This window comes from Plectropomus leopardus, chromosome 21 (assembly GCF_026936395.1).
Source record: "Plectropomus leopardus strain MGB_pleo_1.0 chromosome 21, ASM2693639v1, whole genome shotgun sequence".
In the NCBI taxonomy this organism is placed as follows: Eukaryota; Metazoa; Chordata; class Actinopteri; order Perciformes; family Serranidae; genus Plectropomus; species Plectropomus leopardus.
Window position 1 is genome coordinate 26,158,689 of NC_142196.1, and position 23,932 is coordinate 26,182,620.

Here is a 23,932-nt window from a genome sequence, read left to right on the forward strand (position 1 = left end):
CTCCCTCCCTCTGTGGTTCAGAGTCCCTCCCTCCGTCACTCTGCCCTCAGAGCTCCCTCGCTCTCCGTCTTTACCTCCATCATTCCCGTCTGCGTCTCTGTGGTCGTAGGAAGGATGCTGCCCTGCAGACTGCTCGGTCTGCTGCTTCTCCTCGTGCTCTGCAAAGGTAAGAGAAATAAACACTGTTTTATTCCTCAAATGTCGAAATGTGACCTTCTGCTCAAATGTGCTCACAGGTCAGGTCTTATCTTTGATTGTGCAAGAAAATGAGATAAAAAAAAAAAACACTGATTATCCACAAAATGATGAATAAAGTGTGTGTGAGTGCAGACACAAACGGATTAGTGAAGTGTAGGAAGGAACAGATTATTTAAAGTCACCCATCTGCTCTGCTCTGAAGTTTACGATGAAACCCGCTGTTTCTGTCTGGAGGTACGAAAGTAAATATACACCAGCTCACACACACACACACACACACACACACACACACACACACACGGACCCTCAGCTATTCATAGAGTAGTAATGTGTGTGTTTGGGGCTGGATTGGGGCCATTTCCACCCTCTTGTGCTCAGGGTGGGGCGGGCGGTGAGGGGATGAGGTGTTTTTTTATAGCAGCCTGATCCTATTGAGGGCAGTGTCGCACTCGTGTGTGCTAATTGCAGAGCGGAGATCGCCAAACGCCACAGGGGAAACTACTGGGAGCCTTGATGCAACCACACCCCCCGCACACACACATATACACGCGTGCACGCACACACACACACACAAAGAGCCGTGTTTCCTGAAAATTAGGTTAAAAAGGGAAAGAAAAAGAAAAGAAAACATGAAAGTGACGTGGAAAAAGTGCTTAAAAATTATAGCTTTGTTAAGTGCGTGGGAAAAAGGAAAGGGGACATGAACCAAAACTTTTTTAATTAGACAAAAGTACAAGAAAATTCCCTCAAAATTAGTAAAAAAAGAAGAAAAGAAAATAACATGGACAATAACAATAATTTAATAACATAAATAATAAATGTAAATATTAATAAACTTGTGTTTATGATTATTAAAAACATATTTTTTAGAAATAGAATTTTAGAAATAATTTTTTAAATGAGGATCGCCAAACACCGTGGGGGAACACTCGTGAAACATTTTTTGTATGTAATTAGTTTACACATATGTGTAAATGTAATTATAAAAAATGCTAATTATAAAAAATAAAATAAATAAAATAGAATATACATAATAATAAAGCATTCAGGAGAGTTCATAAATCATTCACAATTCACAAATTATTCAAAATTCATTGGTTGATAAACAGATTAATTTCATGTTACAGAATAACTTTACTGCTTCACATAACTGAGCTGTTAACCCTTTCACACCTAAACTGACATTGTTTTTTTTGTGCTGCGTTGGTTTTATTTTGTCCAAAATAACATGTTATGCACTTATGCACAGTGGATATGTTTAAGCGTGATATTTCCACAGACTGTCTCATGCTGCAGACCAGATTAACAAACGTCCAGCAGAGGAGAAGAACAGAACGGTCTGTTCGAACGTTTTCGGCGAGCAGATTGTGGACATCTGTGAGATCACAGAAACACCTCTGAAGACGCACCTCACTGCGTTTGGTCAATTATGTCTCTTTCTCAGGTAGTGGTGTGTCCATTTTTTGGACAGTGATAATACTCCAAACTTTTCTTTCATTAACCTACAAAAACTGCTGAAACCCCAAATCAGAGGGGATAAACTGGCGAGAAAACATCCAGCTGGATACGACAGTTTGGAGGCTAAAGACACTTTAAATAGGCTAAAGAGACTCTCTGTTAGTCGGACCGGCAGCTTAATCCTCACATCATCGAGCTAAAGAGGTCCGAGCGTCACTTACCAGACAAAGAACTGATCTCAGCATTTCCAGTCAGACGGCGGCAAGACTTTGGACTTTTAAATCTGCGAAGAGGATGAAAAGTGCTGTAAGGGTTAACTGGGTCAGACGGTGAAACAAACATGTCAGCAAACATGATAAAGACAAGCTGTTTCTGAAAGAGAGATATTTTTGTCAGGAGTCTGGCTGATTTTGTTGTATTAGGTAACGCCTCGGCCACAGGTTTAAATAGATTTCTGCTGACTGAAACACAGATTTAACCCTTTAGGGACTGTTTGGTGCATTTTACGCGCTTTTTATTCTTCATTTTTTGATCATTTTGGCTGTCTTCATGCATATGGCACACATTTGACAAGATTGTGTTTTTTTTGTTTAATCAGTGAATTTGCAGCTCAGCTCCTACAATAAGTCTAAAATACACTGTGGAAACTAAATAGTTACATTCAGTCTGTTAAGGTCAAAAAATGCTCCATTGAAACCCATTCAAACTGACATTTTTCAGCCATCAAATCATAAAAACATGCATTTTATTATTTCTGGGTTGTCATTCTGAGCTTTTGCCTTTGAATTTGTCATTTACCACTTTTCCCACATGTAATGAGTCCAGAATATATTACATTTTTCTTAAATAACTGATGGAAAATATTGAACTTTTTCCTCTATATTATAACTTTTTTAAATGCACCAGCATTTTATATTCTGTTTCTGCTAATAAATTTCCCTAAATCCTACACACTGAAACTTTGATCTATGTTATTTTAGTGTGTATGGTTATATTTATCTCATTCACAGTGCACATGCAGTGTTTTGGACACAGAAGCGTCCATCTTTTTGTCTCCTCAGTTTTTTCTCATGAGGACGACAAAGCAGAGGCTTTCGCTTCAAACCAGACTCAGAGTTTTAACATCAAAAAGTGTCCGTTTCCTTAATATAATTTGATTTTGGCACAAACTATCCTCCAGGTCAGGAGGAGAGCGGGGCGGGCGAGTCCTGCGACAACTTCACAGACCTGGACCTGTCCCACTGCCTCATGGGAACCAGCCTGTACGTCCGGCTGCTGCTCTACACCCGCTCCAACCTCGACTGCGGCCGAGAGCTCAACCACCACCACCTGTCCTCCCAGCCGCTCTTTAACCTGGCGCTCCCCACCGCCTTCGTCATCCACGGCTACCGGCCCACCGGAGCGCCCCCCATCTGGATAGATCACCTGGTCCACCTGCTGGCCGAGCAGGAGGACATGAACGTCATCGTGGTGGACTGGAACAGGGGGGCGGCCAACCTCAACTACTTCACCGCCGTGAGCTACACCAGAGAGGCGGCTTACAACCTGACCGGCTTCATCATGACCATGCAGGTGAGACGCGTCACGCATTAACTATGATGTTACAGAAATGTATAACTCTGGAGCCTCTTTTTGCTCCTGCTTTTGGTTTTTCATCACATTTTCTATTTGCTTCAGTCATTTCCAACAGCAGCAGGCAGCTTTTTTTTTTTTACAGAAGCTGGATGCTTCTTAAATAAATAAATAAATAAATAAATAAATAAATAAATAAATAAATAAATAAATAAACAACTCAAATAAATTAGTATGCCACTAAAGGTACCAAAAATAATACTACAAATTATTCTAGGCATTAATGATTTCTGAGATGTGACATATTTTGATATTTCTGTTGTTAAGAAATAAAATGTACAAAGAAAAATATGCTAATATATTTAAATATAAATAAAAAAATATATAAAAAATGAATGCCAAATAAATATTCTCTTTTATACATTTTTATTTATTTTTAATTAATTGATTTTTATTTAATTTATCATTTTAAATCTTAAATCTGAGTAAATATATCCTTCAAATTACTGAACTCCAACCCTGCAAGTCTCTATATTATCACAGAGCATCCTCCAGTGGTCACCACAGATTTTATATCCACGGATGAAAGGTGAGAAGAGAGCGAGAACAAACTGTGTACCTCTTTTTTTAATGTTGTGCGTGTGCAGGAGGAAGGCGTCTCTGAGCTCAGTTCACCTCATCGGCGTCAGTCTGGGAGCTCACCTGGCCGGATTTGTAGGAGCAAACCTGAAGGGGAAGATCGGACGAATCACAGGTAAATAAATAAAAGGACAGACAGGAAAACAGGGACAACGAAAGAGAAGGGGGAGTTTGAGCGAACTGAATTTGGGGGGTAGAATTTTAGATTTTAAGTGTTAAAAAATCAGTATGATAACAGCAAAATCTGCTTTTTGATTACTTAAGTTTCGGCCCGTTCACTGTAAACGAGGTTTACGCTGGTGTGAATAAAACATTAAAAGACACACCTTTTAAAAACACACTTAATAAAGAAAGACTGGTTTGGTGACAGTATTTAGGGTTTTGTTCTGTCCTGCTCTCCTGCAGGTCTGGACCCCGCGGGGCCGATGTTCACCAGCGCCACGCTAGAGGAGAGGCTGGACCCCTCAGACGCCATGTTTGTGGACGTACTTCACACCGACATGAACTGTGAGTTACATTTCCTGATAATAATAATAATAACTTTATTTATATAGCACCTTTAAAAACAAAGTTTAAAAAGTGGGGAATTTGTGTTATATATATATATATATATATATATATATATATATATAATTATATTTATGTATTAAGGTTATATTTAAATTTATTATCATTCTTTTCTTATTTTTTCATTGTTTTTTTTCCCATTTGATTTGTGGAATTTCTGACAGTACGAGGGGATAAAGATTTATGTATTTCGGTTATTTTTTAAATTTATTATCATTATTATTTTAAATCTTTTCATTGTTTTTTTGTTGTTGTCTTTGAGAATTAGAGACTGTACAAAGGGACATATATTTGTACATTGATGTACATGTTTTGATATGCAGTTAAAGTTTCAATTAAAATATTTAAAAAATAACATGTTATATTTCATGATGCAACAGGTGATGGCGGTCAGTATTACACCCAGTACTGACTCTTGTGTATTTTTGTGTGCAGCATTTGGACTGAGAGGAGCTCACGGTCACATTGACTTCTACGCCAACGGTGGAGCCGACCAGCCAGGGTGTCCCAAAACCATCTTTGCAGGTGAAAAAACACACACACACACACACACACACACACACACACACACACACACACACACACACACACACACACACACACACACACACACACACACACACACACACACACACACAGAACACTTGGACACACACTCATTAGTGCTCACACACACTGACTGCAGTGTTGTGTCTGTCTCCTGCAGGTAAATCTTACTTTGTGTGTGACCACCAGCGCTCGGTGTTTCTGTTCCTGTGCTCTCTGAACCGGACCTGCAGCCTCACGGGTTACCCCTGCTCGTCCTACAGCGACTTCCTGGAGGGACGCTGCCTGCAGTGCGAGGCCTTCAAACCGGCGCCCTGCCCCGTGCTGGGTACGTGGAGAAACGATAGCACGGAGCTGTTACTGTGACTGAGGGAAGCTCCAGGTGTGATCAGGTGTGTGGTCTCACCTGCAGGTTACGATGTGAGCCGGTGGAGGGAGACGCTGCTGCAGCTGGGACAGACCAAAGTCTTCTTCAGCACCACGGCAACGCTGCCCTACAGGAGTGAGTCAAACACCCAAAATCATAAAAACATCACACACACGACAGATTTACTGCAGCAGAAAACATAATATCTGTTACATGTAACATGTAACATTAAAACCAGCCTGTATCATAATCTACTATACTTGAGTATTTATTTTCATGTTAAACTTCTACTGCACTACATTTATCTGACAACTAAACTTAAATAAGAAATGATTTTTTTATTTTAAAAAAAAATGCTGACTAAGAATCATTAAAGCTATTTTTTTCTGCAAATTTTTTTTTTATTTTCATTTTTTATGATTTAATTTTTGAATATTTAACAATAAAAGTGCAGTTTTCTGATTAAACTTACATACTTTTACAACAATATTCTTTTTTGTTATTTATGTTTTTTGCTATTTCACATAAGAATTATAATTTTGCTTTACTAATCCTATGTCTACTTAAATTGTAGTACTACTTTACTTAAGTTTAGGATCTGAATAGGCGTCCTTCATCCTGCCTCTTTAATGTTGAATCATTACAGCAACTTGATTCAAATTACAAAAGCAAATCTTGTCGGAGATTTAATATTTAAAAAGTGTTACGTGTTTGTGGCAGAGTTGAGCTACAGAGTGGACATGGTGACCTGGAACCAGTACCTCCGCTGGGGGGTCGTCTACATCCGGCTGCACAGCGGAAGAAACGTCACAGAGGCCAGAATAGACCAGTAAGTCTGCCAGTAAAAAACACACATCAGTCTGCAGAAATTCAAACCTACCTCAGAGTGTTAGGGCCACTTTGAGGAAAAATATGTTCTTTTGAGACTAATATTCATAATAATATAATAATAATATTATGAGAAAAAATTCAACATATTATACTGCTTTTTTTCCTCAAAATATTATGACTTTATTCCCAAAATCTGTATTTTTTTCTGTAACATGACCCAAATCCTCAGTTGTACAAATCAACATGTGGTTCAAACTAAATAACTTGAATTATCCTCCTGTTTCCGCCCAGTAAGCTCCTGCGGTTCGAGCAGTACACCTCCACGCGGCTGCTGGCCCAGTTCGATGACGACTTGCAGCACGTCCAGAAGATCTCGCTGCGCATCAACACCGGCAACGTGATCGGCCCTCGTTACAAAATCAGACTGCTGCGAATACGCTTCACACCGCTGGAGCGTCCTGAGAGGTCAGTTTTTGGATTCTCAGTTCCCAGTTAAGGCATGAGAGAACATTTTTTCATCTAAATTCAGTTTAACTACGGTGAGTGACTAAAATACAAGTGATCATTTTGTGGGCAAAGTATTCCTTTAAAATGCTATTTTTTAAATTTTGAATGAATACGTACAAGTCAATTTTTAAAGAGTTGTTTAAGTACTTTTAATTAAATAAAAGATTTGAGTACTTCTTCCTCCACTGACTGTTTTAATCTGAAAACACTCAAAAACTAGTATAAAGAAACGTTATCAGTTAAAGGTCGTCGGATTATCGGCCTGGCCAGATATCGGGCCCATATTTGGCATTTTGCCGATTATCTGTATCGGCATTTTATTTTAATGATCGCCCATAAAATGAATCAAAGAGTGCAAAGAAAGGCACTTTTACTTTGTAAAACCTCAGGCAGCTATTTCAAATATAAATGAAAAGGGACACAATACATAAAACATAATCAGCAGCAACAATAACAGTCAGAGTCCATCTTAACCACGAACGACAGTGAGAAAATAAAACAAACATCAACAGCACAAAACAATAATGATCAGGGATGCTCGATATGAGCTTTTTGACTTTTGTTGGTTTGTCGTTTTCTTTCGAACCTTCAGTGCTCTAATGGCAGACTCTTATAAAATAACCAATAATCTGTAGTTGAGCCCATCAGCCCCATCAAATCAAACACTCGCCTTTCAGCTGCTATTTTTATTTTTTTTAATTTAAATTTTCACTTGACTTTATAAAAAAAGTTTTGATTAAACATTAGCTAAAGGCATTTAAACAAAGTTTTGTTAGAGTTTGTTATCGTCCAAATTCTAAAATATCGGTTCCAAATATCGGTTGTAGGTGTCATTAATTACTAATAAACAATATCAGTCAACCCTTATTGATCAAAATAGCTAATGATTAATTTTCTGTCAATTTTGTTTCTCTCCGTCAGGCCTTTAATGTGCCGATTTGACATCATCATGGAGGAGAACATGGAGGTGGCGTTTCGACCTTTGCCCTGCAACTCTCGCCTTTGACTCCCAGACCAGAAACTCTTCTTCTACTATGAAAACAAATTAAACTCACCCGAGTCCAGGCGTCCTCTGGGCGCTACAGGGTCTCCGGGCCCCCGGCTGGACCTCCAGGAGGCCCCACAGGAGGAGCTGCGGCCTTCTCCCTGGATGATGAAGACAGGCCGGTGCCGTGGATCACTCCTGCTCACTGGAACATATTTTGACATTTGACTGAAGTCACATCAGCTGAGGGTTAATCTGTGAGAGCGGGAAACACAAGATCTGTAACCAGCTTCAGGAAAAAGCTGCTGCAGGAGAGACGTCACGGTGAGATCAACACTTAGATTCTCACCATCTCTGGCTGCATTTAACCTAAATTTTTCTTTATAAATTGAGGAAATACTCAACTTTTTTTTAAATGACAAACAAACATTGGATTAGCAGGTATTAGGAGCTATGTGCTTTTTCATAGAACAGTGATCTACAGAATTTATTTGGGCGTCCAATCGATTTAACAAAAATCAGAAACATTATTCACAATTTTATATTTATTTTTGTCTGAGATGTAAATGCTGCATGTGTAGCATTTCCTTACAGAGCCAGACTTTTATACAGTAACTTTAATAATGGATAATTTACAAAAATAATAATAAAAAAAAAAAAAGACAAAGGATATAAAGTTCTTTAACATGAAATTTGAATTGAATTTTGTAAGAATAAATAAATAAAATTACTTTTATTAAAAATTAAATAATACCATATATAATTATTAAAAATTGAAATAATTAAAATTTTAAAACTAAGGCTAAGACATTGCTCCAAATTAAAAATCTGGGGCACCTTTCCAAAAAATAAAATAAAATAAATTTTTTAAAAAAACAACAGAAAATTAACCAACAGGAAAAACTGGGTAATGCACATACATACTTAAACATTTACATACATACTTTTTTTCATATTCACATAATATGAAATGTATCAAAATAAGCTCTAATTCTTGATTTTTTTCAAGACTGGAAGACATTTACACGTTTGTTGTTTACCAAAAGAGATGTGAAACCTTTAAATTTCACCTGTTTTGATCAGTTTCAGTGCAGCTTTTTCTGTTTGTGCCTTTCAACCATAGACTGTAAATAAAATCATAATAAATAATTATATACAGTCTATGCTTTCAACCAGTAGGTCTCAAACCTTCTTCCTGTTTTCATGCTGCAGATTTAATGCAAGAGGCCAGTTTAAATAAAAGTAATCACCCAGTGGGGCTGAGAGCTGCTACGTAAACAGTGACGCTGCTACGATGTTTGTCCACAGCAAAACGTGACCAGTTATAAGCTGTTTTACTGCAGTCACTCCGTTTTCATGTGTGCAGTTTAACTGAGTTTTATTCTGAAAAGAATAGTGGCTAAATGATGTTTTTAGCTTGTGAATTTGGGGACCTTTAATCCATCTTTCAGCTGTCAAAATTGAGTTTTAGGGACTTGAGTTTCGGGAAATGTTTCATGTTGAGACTTTTGACTTAACGGAGCAGCCAATGCAAAGATGTGTTTAATGAAAAATGAGTCTGTGTTTTAAGCCTCAACACTTGTCTTTTTTATGATGCATTTTCACTCGTGGTTCAAAATAAAGAAATAATTTCACAAAAATTTTTTTTTTTTTTTTTTTGAGGTAACTGGTGTAAACTGAACTCAAAGGTTTGCAGCTGACTAGAGCTAAAAAAAAGCCTGATTTAACTATGAGCCTTAATTTTTTTTTTGTGTTTGTACATCAGCTGCATATTTTCACATTTTAGCAAAAAAAAAAGAAAAAAAAAAGAGCAGGAAAAACATTTACTTGTCAAACAATTGCTCACACTGACTGCAATGTGCATTTCTGCAAACCACGCATGTTACATTTGAAAATCACAGTCACATCAATATTTTTAATGTCACATATGGGCTGATTTGGTCATTAGGAGATAAAGGTGAGACACCGGCCGAGCTGCAGAGCACCAAAAAAACAGCTGTTTTTTACCTGTTTCCAGTTGTTTTATAGACCCAAAAAGTGTTTTTTTGTTTTTTAAACAATGCCATTTCTGCTTTACCTGCAGGGATTGTGGCCCAAAAAGTGGATATTTTAAACCAGCAAATGATCTTTTCGAAACAATAACCAAATACCGAAACATAACCAAATAAACAACAGCTTCTTTATAACTTTGAAATGTATCGTGTCCGTTGTTTGCAGAAACATACGTCAACTTTTTTTATTTTTGCCAACTGGGGTTAAAAAACTCTACCATTTTGTTTAAAAAAGTAAATAATCTTCATATATAAATCTCTGTAAACCTAGATTAACTCCCCATAAACAAGTCTGACTTTAAAACACCACAATGACACTTAGGCAAAATGAAGATTTGAAGTTTTATTTACTCACCAACACTGTCGGGTCTCACCGACAGTGAGGCTGGTGTAATTAAGAGCGAACAGAGGTGATCAAACTGACACAGAGGAAAGAAAGTTAAGAAAACAACAGAGAGACGTCATCAACAAGCAGCTAAACCTTCACAGCTGATTTGTACTTCAGTAACAGAGCCGAAAAAGCAGAAGTCCTGAAACTTCACACGAGCGGCGTGAATTCTGTGAACGTCACCTTGTGCTTCGGTGGGATCTCCAAACGATACGATACGATTAGATTAGATTAGATTAGATTTTTCAGACCAATATTATCCTGATAAAACGCTTGATACCGTTAAAATTATAAATCAAGACTGCACATCTGCATAAAGAGACTGAAATGTGAAAATATAGACATCAATAACAGAAAGACACAAACAAAGATGGAAGGACAAAACAGGTGTGAATAAAAGTTAGTGTGAATCACAAAATAATAAAATTCATCAGTCAGTCTGCTGCGCCGGGACAGTGGATGCATCTTCACAGTTTGATGCAACACCATCTTTGTGCTGCATATAATAACAACACAAATCTGTCCGAGACGAAGACAAAATCCTTTTAATCGGCAGGTTTTTACGAACAGTTTTAAAAGTCATCGACAAATCGGCAGCATCCAAAACTGGATACCTGTCCAATGTCCGATCACCAGTTAGGACCTACGAAAGGTGAAGACAGAGAGAAAGAAAGCAAAGAGCGGAGGTCAGAGAAATTCAGGTCACAGGTCAAAACAATAAAAGAGGATTGGAGCGGTGTGAATGGAGAAAGAGGAGGTGAGAAGACAGGATTTGGATCAGCTCAGGAATGATTACAAGCTGATCGGCGGGGAAATACTCCTTAAAACTGTAACGTGTCAGCGGGTCAAAAGTCGAGGGGAATATTCCGCAACTTAACAAACCTCAACGAGAAGCTGCCAGAGGAAAGAGGCCGTTACACAACGGGAGCAGGCAGAGTTCACCGCACAATAAACCGCACTAAATGTGGCACACTGAGGCCCAAACAGCAGCTGCATGCTGGGTGGGACTGCACGAAGTCAGTGCTTAAAGAAATAAAAATAAAAAACATGCCAACAAAAAAAAAAAAAGAATATGAATTAAAATCTGAAACAGAGAAACTGCTCTGAATACGGGAGTGTGATAAAAGTCCCATGAAATAAATAAAAGTGGCATTATGTAATAAAAGTGCCACCAATTTAATAATGTGGACTTATGAAAAGAGAATTATGTAGTTCTAAAAACTATGAAGTTAATATATTTGCGATTATGAAATAAAGAAAATGAGGAGTTATAATTAAAATTCCACAAAATAATAAATGCTGGCTTATGACATAAAAGGGTTAGGGGTTAAAATTGATAAAAGTGGAATTATAAAATAATATTCACTGAAATTATAAAATATTGACTTATAAAATAAAAATCACCTTAAATTGAAATGTGGAATTATGAAATAAAAGACCCCTGAAATAAATTAATATGGAATATTGTAAGCCCCATTAAATTAATAAATGAGGAACTACAAAATAATATCCCCTGAAATAAAAAAAAATACAATAAGAAATTAAGTCCCCTGAAATTAATCAATGTGTTATCATGAAAATAAATATATAAGGAATTATAAATTAAAGTTAAAAAATGAAGTGAAACTCCCTACAGAGCCCCATTAATCCCAGAGGCATGGCGGATTTAGTCAACTCTTATTATTATTATTATTATCATTATTATTATTATTATTATTTTGAGTTACCTGCAAAGTTGTTGCGGTTGTTGGGTCGTCTCATGTGTCCAAGCCGGTTGACGGGGCGATTGTTTCTGCGTTGGGAAGCGTTGTTCGATCTGTAGGGAGCTCCTCCTCTCCTTGGTCCCTAAAGAAAGACAGACATGTCAAATATTAACTTCCATGTCGTCTCCATCGGACGGATCTGATGACTGACAGGTGACAGGTCTCCGTGGCGCTCACCACGTTGCCTTCTCGTCTCCTGCTCTGCTCCTCTGGCCAGATGGAGAATCCTTCATCCTCCAGCTGAGACATTTCGTCTCTGTCGTACTCTAAACCCGACTCACTGACAGAAAATCAACAAAAATAACAGAACATTTAAGTTAGGTAATGCTAAGATCATTTCTATCTTGTGTTTCTATGATTTGTTAGTGAACCTTTTGTTTGCTTATCGTATATTAATTAAAAAAGGATAAAATTTTATATATTCTATGTAAAAAAATCTGTATAAACAATTGATATTCTATATAATAATTTAACTAACTAAAACTCAGAATAAGGTATGTTTTGCAACTTCTTAAATGTGCCATTATTTCTGGATTTATGCAACGTGCTCTTTACCTCACTCAAGATATTAATTACCACAGTAATTACGTCTGTTAGTTTAATCTCACCTGACCGCGCCTGTGGGGCGCTGCGATATGCTGTTCCCCGATATTGTGACTTTCACCCCCTCCAGCCTCTCCTGTCTCCTCCTCTCCAGGTCGTGCCTCAGGTCGCCCGGCCCTCGAACCGGCTGTCGTCACATCATTTCAATTTTAACTGCATCATAACAACTCGTCTCAGAGTGCTAAATATTAGAGCTGCTGTTTTTTACCTGCATGGGTCCCAGTCTGGAGAACAGAGGCTCATCGTCTTCGTCAAGCACCGAGTTCGCGTTTAAGCTGAAGCCTCTGCAGAAGAGCAAAGACAGAGAGGAACGTAATCTTTACTAATGCAGCAACTTTAAAAACAAAGCCACAAGATTAGAATATTTCACAACAACAACGCCGTAAATAATGAACCTGAAATACAAAAAATATGTAGTATAATAAAGAACATCAGATTAAAGTAACTTTAATAATCCAGAAGGAAACTGAAGTGCTTAGCAGTTTACAGTGAAAAGAATAACACAGGAAGACAATAAAAACAAGTTTAAAACAACAGATAAAACACACAAGCCTAGAAAAAACTTAAGGAATAAAACCTAAAAATAAAAATAAAAAACAATAAATAAAAACAAAAAAGCCAACATCTACTCAACAGCTACAGACATTTCTTTTTAAGTCACAGCTGCACATGGTGACCTATTATTACTGTTAAAAACCTTTTTTTTAACTTTAGTTCACCAAGTTTATCATACATGTTCAGCTCTGTCTGCAGAGGATTATGACTGCAGGATGTGATCAGGCTCTATGATTAGTGCGACGTACCGGTTTGAGCTGAACCTCTCGTCCAGCGTCAGCTCCTCCGTTTCTTCTTCAGCGTAGCCTCCTTTTTGTGGCGCTGAGAATCGCTCATTCAGGGTGACCCCACCGTCTCTGAAATACTGCTCTGTGAACACGGACGAGAAGCACTTTTAACATCCTTAATATGTTGAATATTTGTGGTTCAATTACAATTAGGGCTCTGAAGTTTCCCTTCACATTGTTTCCAAAAAACAATTATTTTGTAAGCTAGCAGAACACTTTATCAGTCCGTTTTGCACATTGTGAAAAAGGTTTTTTTAATTTTGAGTGTGGAACAAAATTTGTGATTTTGCACATTGAATTACTTTGGATTTGTTTGAAAGCTGCTTTATAAATAAAATCTGATAGATTGATAAAACCTGCGCGCGCGTGTGTGTGTGTGTGTGTGTGTGTGTGTGTGTGTGTGTGTGTGTGTGTGTGTGTGTGTGTGTGTGTGTGTGTGTGTGTGTGTTAGTGTGTGTGTGTGTGTGTGTGTGTGTGTGTGTGTGTGTGTGTGTGTGTGTGTGTTCACCTTTGACGTGGTGCACCAGTGTGATGATCTCTTGGGCAAAAGTCCCAGTGTGCATGGCGCTCTCCCGGTACGTCCCCGAGTGCTCCAGCATGGGCAGGAAGTCCAGGCGCTGGCGACCCACATTGACGAGGTCTAAAGAGAGCTGCCTGTCCGAGGAGTAACACAGCGAGCTGCAGAGGAGACAAAGACGAATGAAACCGAGCCGAGACGTAAAACTGGTTCCCATCAAGTCGAGCTCCAACCTAAATTAAGTTCACATCAGTTTCGTGTACTGTCTAAGACGTTTGTTTACACTAACATCCATGTCTAGTTTCAACAGGAGGAAAACACTGCATGACCTGGAGGTAATTTTACAGTTTTTTTAATGATTTACAGTTTTATAAGGAGGCTGAGAAAGTTATGTTACCTAACTCATTGAGTGTAGATGTATAAACATCAGGGTGAGCCGGCAATGATTATTTTAGATCGTTGACAGTGTTTTCGACACTAATTAATGTGGCCAGAAGAAAAAAACATTAACACTGTGAATATTAATGTACTCAGTGTGAGCACATATTTGTATATTTTACTATTTTGTCTTGAGATTAACTTTCTTCTTTCACAGAGTAAAAAAAAAAAAAGATAAACAAAAGCAAAATCTTTACCTTACCCAACAAACTTACCTTTCATGAGTTCCACAAACATTTACAATAACTAAATCCTATATGCTGAATAAAAAGGGGAATGTTCACCCTAGAACGCACACAGAAACGTACAAAATCGTTTTTATGGAAGTTTCTAAAAGCTTAAAGTGGAAACAGACAACTTTTCACCCCCCCCCAGCATTTCCAAGTGGTATTATTGATGTCAGAGCCCCAGAGCCTAGAAACTATCAAAATTTCCAGTCATTTTGGTCGTTTCTCCGTCCACCATTTCCGCAAATTGGGATAATAATGCAAAGAACTAACACTGATACCCTGGTGGACCTGAGGATAGCTACGGGGGAAAACAAAAGTGCTACCCGTTTCCTGTTAGGGATGACGAACTTCATTTGTGATGCAAATCGAGCCTTCATTTTCCAGACAGATTTGAAAAGTGAACGTGAGCCTCAGTAAGAACCGATCTTAACGCCGTGGGTGTCGTTACTTTACAACCATTACTTTGTGTAACCAACATTTACTTCATAATGACAAGCTAAAGCAAAAAAACGTGTCTATTTCCACTTTAAAATTAGAGCCGGAGGAGACCAAGACAGCCCCCCGTGTTTTTATCAGACAGGTGAGTTAAAGTTTGGGTTAAAGTTCACACTTCTTTTCCTGTTTGATCCAGTAAATCTTTAATTTGGCGCTCAGTTCTTCAGACTTCTATCAGCCACTGCATTGGGCGGTGGACTCCAGTCATGTTGTGTGACTCTTCAGTCGAATATTGTTAACACTTTCATCAGAAATCTCTGCCGATCTTATTGGACGACGGCTCTCAGTGCTCTTGTTACTCTTGTTACCGATCCTCCTTTAGCTTTTAGGAGCCACCTAGAGCTTCTTTTTGGGGAAAAATTTAGGATATTGTACGTGTGGTCATTTTCTCCGCTCCATTTAAAGGCACTGAAGACACTTTCATTCCTCCACTGATCCACAGGATGTATTTATGACCTCAATGCCTTTTCTTTTTAGTGTGATGTGTGTGTTGACAGCTTCGATTTCTCCTTCCAATTCTTGAATTTGTCCTTTTTTCAGGCTGACTGTCTTTACATTTATGGCTTCACAGCGTAGATTACGTTTCAACTTCCTCCATTTTTTCAGATATGTTGAGAACATTTATGTTCATCACTTTTATATCTGATTTCTCCAGAACCGATGATGCTCCAATTTCTGCTTTGTAGACACTGCTGTGTACCTTCAAGGATTCAATTTAATTTCTCCTTTTAGCATTGGCTTTTTCAATTCCCCTTATAGGAGAATGAGTTTAGTTCTCATGGTCTTTTGTTGCTCCTTTTGGTGGCACTTACGTGATCCATTTGTCAAATCCGTATCTGTTCACATGCTTGTGTGTATCTGTTATCTTAATGAAAATGTCCATGGCTGCAAATTGGTTTAAATTTTCTGTATTCAGAAGTTCTTGGCTTCATTTTCTCCTTTTTAACAGCACCGATGTTGCTCCATCTTCTGAGAGTTGGCTTTCTTGAAGCTTCGCCTTTCAAAACTACTGGTATTTATTCTCATGACTTTTCTTTTGAGAACGTTCTTGGCTTAATTTGCCATTTTTTAACAGCGTTGATTTTTGCTCAGATTTCTGTTTTTAACAGAGCTGATGTTGCTACAATTTTTAAGTGCTGGCTTTCTCAAGGACTTCAATTTCTCCTTTAAGAGCATCGATATTTACTCATGGCTTTTATTTCTCCTTTGGATGGATTTATCTTTTCATCATCATCGTGATAATGTTTGTGGCATTAATTTCTCCGGTTTTCCGTTCTTGGCTTGCTCTTGTTCTATGTTCTTGGCTTCATTTGAAACAGCAATGGTTTCTCCTTTCAAAAACGTTGATGTTGCTCCAATTTCTTGGCTTTCTCAAAGCTCCAATCTCTCTCTTTATCAGCATTTTTTGTTATTTCCAAGGCTTTTATTTCTCCCTCCGATGGCACTGATGGGGCTGCAATCCTTGTGTGAGTCATGATAATATTCATGGCTGTAATTTATTTTTTCTGCACTGAGAATGTTTTAATTATTGGCTTCATTTTCCCCTTTCAACAGCACTGTTGTTCAAATTCATGGCTCCAATTTTTTCTTTTGAATTGTCTTCTTCACCAGCAACTTTAACTTCCTACTCCTCAACTAAATCAGCTGTAAGTAATTACTTTTTTGTCCATCTACTCACCACGAAGCAAGTTGGACAAAAACAGGACTCCCTCGATGTTTGCGTTTGTCTGAACTAGGATGCGTCTCAGCTTTCACACTGTGGACATGCTTTGAATCCTCTTCCCAAAGCAAGTTTGTGATTAAAGAAACACTTCCATTCCTCGATTTGTTGCAGTATCTGGCCAATTAAGGCAGAAGTTTAACTTCATAATACTTCCCTGCTCATCCACAAATTGTGCCAGAACATTTTGTTCCACGGCTGACGTTTTTGTCTGAACTTCCTCCCACTCATCAAGGTATTCAGCGTCTTTTCCTTTCCAAACATCAGATCTGGCATGTGGACATACAGCTCCTGTTAAGCTCGAAGACACACTTATCATCTTGTCAAATATCTTGATTTATGGTGTTAAAATATTCCAAACTCTTTGTCCCATAGCACTCGAATTCTTGTTTTCTTCCTACAACATCTGATTCCTTTCTCGGGTGTGCTGGAGTGACATTGCTTCTTCGCAATGTAGTTACGTTGCTCAATCACCAAAAGCTCGACTTTTAAGTGACATTTTTCAGGAAACAGACATTTCCTCCGTCAGTTCCAGCAGTGTTGGATTTCCTGATCCAGCTTCACAGACCTTCTTCCTTTTTCCATCCAAAATAATCTTAATTTTTCTTGAGATCGACGATATACCAAGACACCACGTAACTGAGTGATGACATAATGCAAAATCCGTTAAACATACTTTTCTAACAAGTAAGGGTTTGCAAGTGTGTCCTTTCAAAGCAGCTTTCAGGAATGAAAACTGGAGTAACAAAGAACCAACAGTAGTTAATATGACCTTCAAAATGTTTCTGGCTTCAGTGAAGTCCATAAAGAATATGTGATGGTGCGTTTCTGCAGGAAGCATAATTTTGAAGTCTTGCTCCTTCTGCAATCTTTGTAAAAGACACCGACCAACTGAACAGCCACTAAACACAAGCGTGTGTCTGCTTCCTTGAGGTGTACGGCCTTTAATATCCTGCCAGAATCACCTCTCAAGTTGTCTTTTCCATCCATCTCTCAGTTTGCTGATTCTTTGCTTAAAGCCAAAAACAGAGTACAGTTGTCAACCAGTCTTCAGGTCGTCCAGTGCCGTCGTCATTAATTTTAGTACGTCCAAAACGGTCCTCGATTAATATATTCACCAGTTTTTAATCCAGTCTGCTTTTGGAAATGTGCTTTCTCTCCATCCTTACATTTCATCAGCACATTACTGTTGACCAGTTATGGGTCCTTACTGGTAAGCTTCTCTTCTTACTTTTGCAGAATTACACAGTAATAATTTGTAAGCGATGCCACCGTCTTTGTATCAACACCTTCCCAAACAACGCACCAAAACTCTTCAGTCATGTGTAGTTAAACTGCAGTTTGATTTCTTCAGAAGTTGAGAGTTTTTCCTGGGTTTCTTCAGTCAGAGCAAGTCACATTTTCCTCTTCATGGTGTCGATCCACAAGTTTTCATGGCCACTCCAGCTTTAATGTGACGCATCCTGATCGCACATAATCTGGCAGACGCTTGTACCAGCAGCACCTTACAGTATTCATTTCAAGCAGAGGCACAAACTGCAACAAAGCCCAGTTCAACAAACATGTATGTTATGTGCGGTGAGCTTCGACAAGCCTCCACATTTCTTCCCTCTTCCTCCAGCAGCTTCCCAAGAGCTTAAAAAGAAGTGTGAACTTTCCCCCCCACCCTTGATAATCAGATTTTTAAGATACTCTACCTGTTCTTGTTCACGGGCCGGCTCATGTCCACTTTGATTGTTAGAGTTTCCTCCGTGACAACGGTCATGCTTTTGCTTTTCTGTTCGGTCCATCCACGCTCCCTCTGACAGGGCATTTTAGGGTCCAAGTTGTCCCTCTGTGGGTGCCGGTCCAGACTTCCATGCCTCTGAGGTTCCCACTGCTGAGGGCGCTCTTCTTCCGCCCAGTCGGGCTCACCTTCATTCAGATCCTCGAAAGTATCTTCCCTGAAGGGCCGGTCATTAGGAGCGTCTTGGTATCCCTGGGAGGCCTCCTGTAGGCGAGGCTGATTCCTGGGCGGTCCCGTCCTTCCACCTTTGCCGCGACTGAACTGTCCTCTCGCTGGATGAGGACCGCCCCTCCCCCTGTTGACACCACCTCGATTACCAAATCTGTGAGGGTGTGGTCTATCTTGTGGCGCAGCGTTCCTCCTGGTTTCATTATAGTTGGGCTCTTTCCAGTTATCTTGAAATTGGTGTCCTCTTGCAGGTTCCCGATCATCTGACCTGATGTCCAACGTCCTGAAACGCTCCTGGGAGGAGCGCACTGGACGGGGACTCCTCCCAGGATCAAAATCAGGGTCCAGACCTCGATCTCCGTGATTGCCAAAGTGTTCCCACAGTGACGGTTCCCTGCCTTCTGTGTTTCCATGATCATGTTCGATGACGAGTGGTCGCAACTGCCGATTGTCTCCGCGGGGGAAGTTCCCCTGAGTGTCTCCTCCAAACCTATCTCTGGGTGTGTCCACCGAGTAACGCTGTTCCTCAAAGTCCTCCTCATTCCTGTACCTGTGACAGCATAAGAGGACGGTTCAACAATCATTCATGCTTATTTTTCAACCTCAAAGCTGGCTTTAAATGTACACTTTAAATTAGCTTTGAAATATCTGATTCACAACGGTAACTACTTTAACATTTAAATTGTCATCTGCAATAACAACTAGAACAGCGATACTCAACTTAAGGCCCACAGGTAAAATCAGGCTCCCAAGGGGGTGCCGAATGGCCCCCACAAATTTTCTAATTAACAAAAAATGAAGTGATTCACACTGAGAATTGTTTTTGGACTTTTAGTATACATGAGTACTCAGAGTGTATAAAACAGCATCAAGAGCTTGTCAATCAAAAAAGGTGCCAGTGGAGGATCCCCCACAGCCCCCGACGGAGGTCCAAAGCCCAAAATGTCCTTAAATCCTAGAAATGTCTTAAAATCCTTGAAAAGCCCTGAAAACATCCTAAAATTCTAGAAACGTCCTGAACTCACAGAAATGTCTTAAAATCCTATTAATGTCCTAAAATTGGAGAAATGCCCTAAAATCCTTAAAAAGTCCTAAAAAACATCCAAAAATCCTAGAAATGTCCTAAGCTGAGAAATGTCCTAAAATCCTAAAAACAACTTCAAATCCTAGAAATTCTCTAAAATTCTGAAATGTCCTAAAATCTTAGTAATGTCCTTAATCCAGGAAATTTCCTAAAATGCTAGAAACGTGCTACAATCTGAGAAACGTCTTAAAATTCGCGAAATGTCCTAAAATACAAGAAACGTCCTAAATCCAGGAAATTTTCAAAAATCCAAGAAAAGTCGTAAATCCTAGAAACATACTAAAATCTGAGCAATGTCTTTAAATCCTAAAAACATGAATGGGGCTGCTGCGACTGGCCTCCTGTCATTTTGCAAAAGTTTCCCCAAAGCAAAGCAAGTTGAGTATCTCTGCTCTATAGCGTGTTACACTAAAACATGCAGTTTTTTTTTAATGAATCAGAGATGTTGCAAAGACAGAAAACATTAAGCCATGCAGACTACCAGTTAGACTAGCATTTGTGATTTAAGGCGTGGTGACAAATAGAGAGACATTTTTGGCTCTATGGAAAATCAGAAAGATGAGAATCCTCTGCAATCCTCGTTTCTTCCCGACAGTGCTGCAAAGCATTTTGCTTAAAATTTACCCGGGGTGAGTGGCGTCATCCATTTCTCTTCTTTGCCTTTTAAAGGGAGGCGTCCTGTCTGGATGTGACTCCTCTCTTCGTCTGTCTCTGTCAGGACCCTGTGTGCTCCTCCTCCCTCTTTCCCTACCTGCGCCCCCTCTTTGCTCCTCTGACCTGGCACTGGGACTGAGGTCTCTGAACCTCCCTCGCCCTCTGCCCTGCTCCTCCCCCCTCCAGCCCATCCCCGGCTCTCTCTGCTGGTGGTCCGAGTGAGACTTTGGGGTTGGGGGCAATCTTTCTCTCGCTATCCTTGGCGGCGACTTTGGCATCCTCCCCATGTTTTCATATTGCTTGAAGAGATCTCTAAAGCCTCCTCTGTGTCTGTCTCCGTCAGGCGGTGGGGAAAGCCTCCGGTCATCATCAAAGCCCATCGCTTCATGATGGGGCGATGGCCTCCTGCGGTAAAACTCCTCCTGGTTTGGATGACGTTGATGCCCAAAGTGATGGCCGTCTGGGAAAAGAGGGGATCTTCTCTGGCCTTCAGGGTATCCGTCCTCCCTGAAGTAGTCCCAGTGTTCTTCACGATCTTCTCGAGGGCGGCGGCTCCTGTCCGACGGATTCCCGTCCAGATCTGCAATGACTTTGTGAGGATCAAAGCCGGGCTCCTCCCATGGGAACCTCCTGAAAAAGTAAAATTTAAAAATAAATAAATAAATCATGTCACAGAAAACAAAAAAAAATAAATGAAATTGCATTCACACTGCAATTTAATATGAAAACAAAAATAAACCATTTGAAACATGGATTGACATATTTTTTCTTGTGCTGCCTTCAGAAGCTTTTCACAGGTATTTGAACCTTGAGTTCTTGATAAATAAATACATACAAAACAAAAAAACAAAACATGAGTAAAACTCAACGAGTAACTTGGTAGGAAACATGCTGCAAATTCCAAAAAAAAATGTATATTTATTTTAAAAAATATTTTAAAACTGGGGAAGAATTCCCAAAGACACATTTTCAAAAGTATCAAAGTATCATAATGTTGTTGTGGTTGTTTACTTGTTGTTGTTTACTTTCCCATTTTTGTTTGTATGTGTGTGTTGGGGAGGAGGGTATTACTATATTAATTTATTTATTTTACTAATTTTCAGGTCATTTTTTTGTACACTGATTTCATGGTCATTGCCTTCTTCCCATGTTTGTGACAGTTATCAAGTCAATTTTCCCAGGTTTCAAAGGGTTAAACCACAGGACTCAAGAGCATCATTGCAGGTTTATGTTAAACAAATCATCCGTGACACAAATTTAAAATGAAATAATGGCACATTATTTCATTTCACATTTACCTATAACGTGGTGATCGGGACCGTGGTCTTGACATTTTGTCACCCTTCAAGGAAAGAGTAGTTTTATGTTACAAGATTAAAGCCGCAGGAAAAACACAACTTGCAACAACACAGGCAGTTAATACAAAACTTATTTTGTTCAGATTCACACTGATCTGCAGTTTGCTGCTAATCATTAACATAGACTGTGATGATAATAAGAATTATAATGATAATAATTATAATAATTATTATTATTATTGTTGGAAATATCTACTTGCATTATTGAAAATAATTAATGTTTCTGGGTTTTTCCATCATCTAAAAACACAGTGGCGTCATGACAAAAAAATACAACTGATCAATATTTCTCACTGCTTGATTATGAAACGTGCATAAACTATTTCCCCCGAGGGTAAATTGTCATGAAGCAGTGGCACAACAGAGAGAAAACTGCACATATATAGAGTAAATAAAGCACAATATAAACGATCCAAGTTATCAGCAAGGTGCAAAACCCAAATGTACACACTGACAGATGTATAAACTGGTATTTTTGGCTGTTTTGTCGAGTTTTATTGCCTGATATTTGATAAAACTGTCACCTCTGTGCGGTAGGCGGACCCCGACGTTTGAATCAGTTTCTTTGCTCTGATTTCTCGTGCGTGAGTCACACTACAAATACTTAAAAACACAAATTATGAGTGATATGTAAAATATTATGTTCTTTTTGAGTTTCGTAAACAAACAACTGTTGTCCCTCAACTTAGCCATAGCTTAGCAGATGTGTTCAGAGAGCACCAAGCTAACTTTAGCTACACACTGTTCAGTTTGAAGGACGGTTTTCCTGATTATTATTTAGTTTGTGCCATGCATGGTATTATATTATACACTCCCAAACACTAAAACATAATAAAATTATATAAAAATACAGCCAATTTTTAGCTGGCTAAGTTAGCAGCTAGCTAAGGTTACCTTACCTTCGTCCTCGACACGCTCCGAGGCAACCGCGGCTAACTTTAGGTAAAACGACGACAAACACACACAAAAAACGCAATTTAACAATATGTACTTTTAGAACAAACCCCTATTTACTACCAAATATAACCCTAAGTTAGCTACATGTGTTATTTTTCGTCAAATTCCGTAAGAAAAACGCTGTTGTTCGCACACGGTTCATCCGTACAACTCATAAAACCGCCGCTAACTGCGCGAGCGCCAAGCTTCCGCCGCCGTCTTTTCAGAATAAAAGTAATGGTTGCGCAAATGCGTTTAACGAGGTGTTAGGGACTGTTCGTTATTTATGAGAGGGCATGGGGTGGTGCAAAACGGAGGAGGCACTGAAGATATTTTTTTAAAAGGAGTGCAGTTTAGTTTTTTGATTTGGATTAAGAGATAGACTTTGAACTTTAAGCAATTGTGCTTTGCATTTAATTTAAATACCTCAAGAGGGTTTTAAAGGCATATTTAATTAACCCGCAGGGACTGTTTGGTGCATTTTACACCCTTTTTATGCTTGTTCTTTTTTAAAAAAAAATACTTTTGGCTGTGTTCATGCATATGATATAAAGATTGTTTGCTTTTGTTTAATCAGTGAATTTCCAGCTCAGCTCCTACAATAAGTCTAAAATACACTGTGGAAACTAAATAGTTACATTCAGACTGTTAAGGTCAAAAACAGCTCCATTGAAACCCATTAAAACTGACATTTTTGATCCCACAGCCATCAGAGCAGAAAAACATGCTTTGTATTATTTCTGGGGCTTTTGTCTGAGAATTTGCCATCATTACTATTTTTCACCTGATGACGTCTTTTTTTTTAAACCATTTTTGGCATATGAAGAAAAAACATCCTATTTCCACTTGGTGCACTGTCACTGTTGCTGCTAAACACTAACATATCCCAGACTGTGATAATTTAAAAAAAAAAAAAAAAATCTACTTAGCATGTACACTGAAAATAATTCATTTGTTGTGTTTTTCTTTCCATCTAAAAACACGGTGGCATTATGTCAAAAACCTGGCATTTAAAGGGTTAAAATTCAGAAAATGAATGAATATTTGATATTTATGATTAGGACTGATGTCTGTTTAAAAAAATGAACTCAATGAAAGTAGAAAATAATATTAATGTACAAATGACCACCAGTGTACTTTATAGTACTAATATTCCTGAATGAACAAAATACTTCCACTTATCCAACATTAATAAAAAAAAAAGTATTGAGAAGTTTTATATTTGGGCT

The 23,932-nt window shown here is 38.7% G+C and overlaps 2 protein-coding genes across 3 annotated transcripts; one reads left to right on the forward strand and one right to left on the reverse strand.

Moving 5' to 3' along the window:
* The first annotated feature begins 57 nt into the window (after nt 1-57).
* lipib (lipase, member Ib) lies at nt 58-9,223 on the forward strand. The gene is made up of 10 exons (XM_088072238.1): nt 58-166; nt 2,837-3,237; nt 3,883-3,982; nt 4,273-4,374; nt 4,870-4,959; nt 5,141-5,308; nt 5,393-5,482; nt 6,068-6,176; nt 6,470-6,643; nt 7,607-9,223. The coding sequence occupies exons 1-10, from the start codon at nt 115-117 to the stop codon at nt 7,689-7,691; spliced, it is 1,371 nt and encodes a 456-aa protein (XP_087928364.1). The 5' UTR covers nt 58-114; the 3' UTR covers nt 7,692-9,223.
* Nucleotides 7,650-22,914, reverse strand: LOC121960513 (uncharacterized). 2 transcript variants are annotated; one of them, XM_088072234.1, is made up of 11 exons: nt 22,667-22,914; nt 21,708-21,751; nt 20,380-21,039; nt 18,415-19,221; nt 13,826-13,995; nt 13,279-13,399; nt 12,684-12,759; nt 12,481-12,602; nt 12,050-12,152; nt 11,837-11,954; nt 7,650-7,875 (listed from the first exon to the last, which is right to left on the reverse strand). In XM_088072234.1, the coding sequence occupies exons 2-11, from the start codon at nt 21,740-21,742 to the stop codon at nt 7,718-7,720; spliced, it is 2,370 nt and encodes a 789-aa protein (XP_087928360.1). In that variant the 5' UTR covers nt 21,743-21,751; nt 22,667-22,914; the 3' UTR covers nt 7,650-7,717. The 2 variants fall into 2 exon arrangements, with proteins under 2 accessions (XP_087928360.1, XP_087928361.1); XM_088072235.1 differs by lacking the exon at nt 7,650-7,875 and adding an exon at nt 10,050-10,752 and having other exon boundaries at nt 22,667-22,912.
* Nucleotides 22,915-23,932: the final 1,018 nt, after the last annotated feature.

Excerpts from the sequence above, each read along its gene's own strand:
- LOC121960513 (XM_088072234.1), bottom strand. The coding sequence starts at position 21,742 with ATGTCAAGACCACGGTCCCGATCACCACGTTATAG. Across the intron at positions 19,222-20,379 it reads GATGACGCCACTCACCCCGG|GTACAGGAATGAGGAGGACT; the intron begins GTAAATTTTAAG and ends ATGCTGTCACAG. Across the intron at positions 13,996-18,414 it reads CGGCCCGTGAACAAGAACAG|CTCGCTGTGTTACTCCTCGG; the intron begins GTAGAGTATCTT and ends TCTCCTCTGCAG.
- lipib (XM_088072238.1), top strand. The coding sequence starts at position 115 with ATGCTGCCCTGCAGACTGCTCGGTCTGCTGCTTCTCCTCGTGCTCTGC. Across the intron at positions 167-2,836 it reads TCTCCTCGTGCTCTGCAAAG|GTCAGGAGGAGAGCGGGGCG; the intron begins GTAAGAGAAATA and ends ACTATCCTCCAG. Across the intron at positions 4,375-4,869 it reads ACTTCACACCGACATGAACT|CATTTGGACTGAGAGGAGCT; the intron begins GTGAGTTACATT and ends TTTTGTGTGCAG.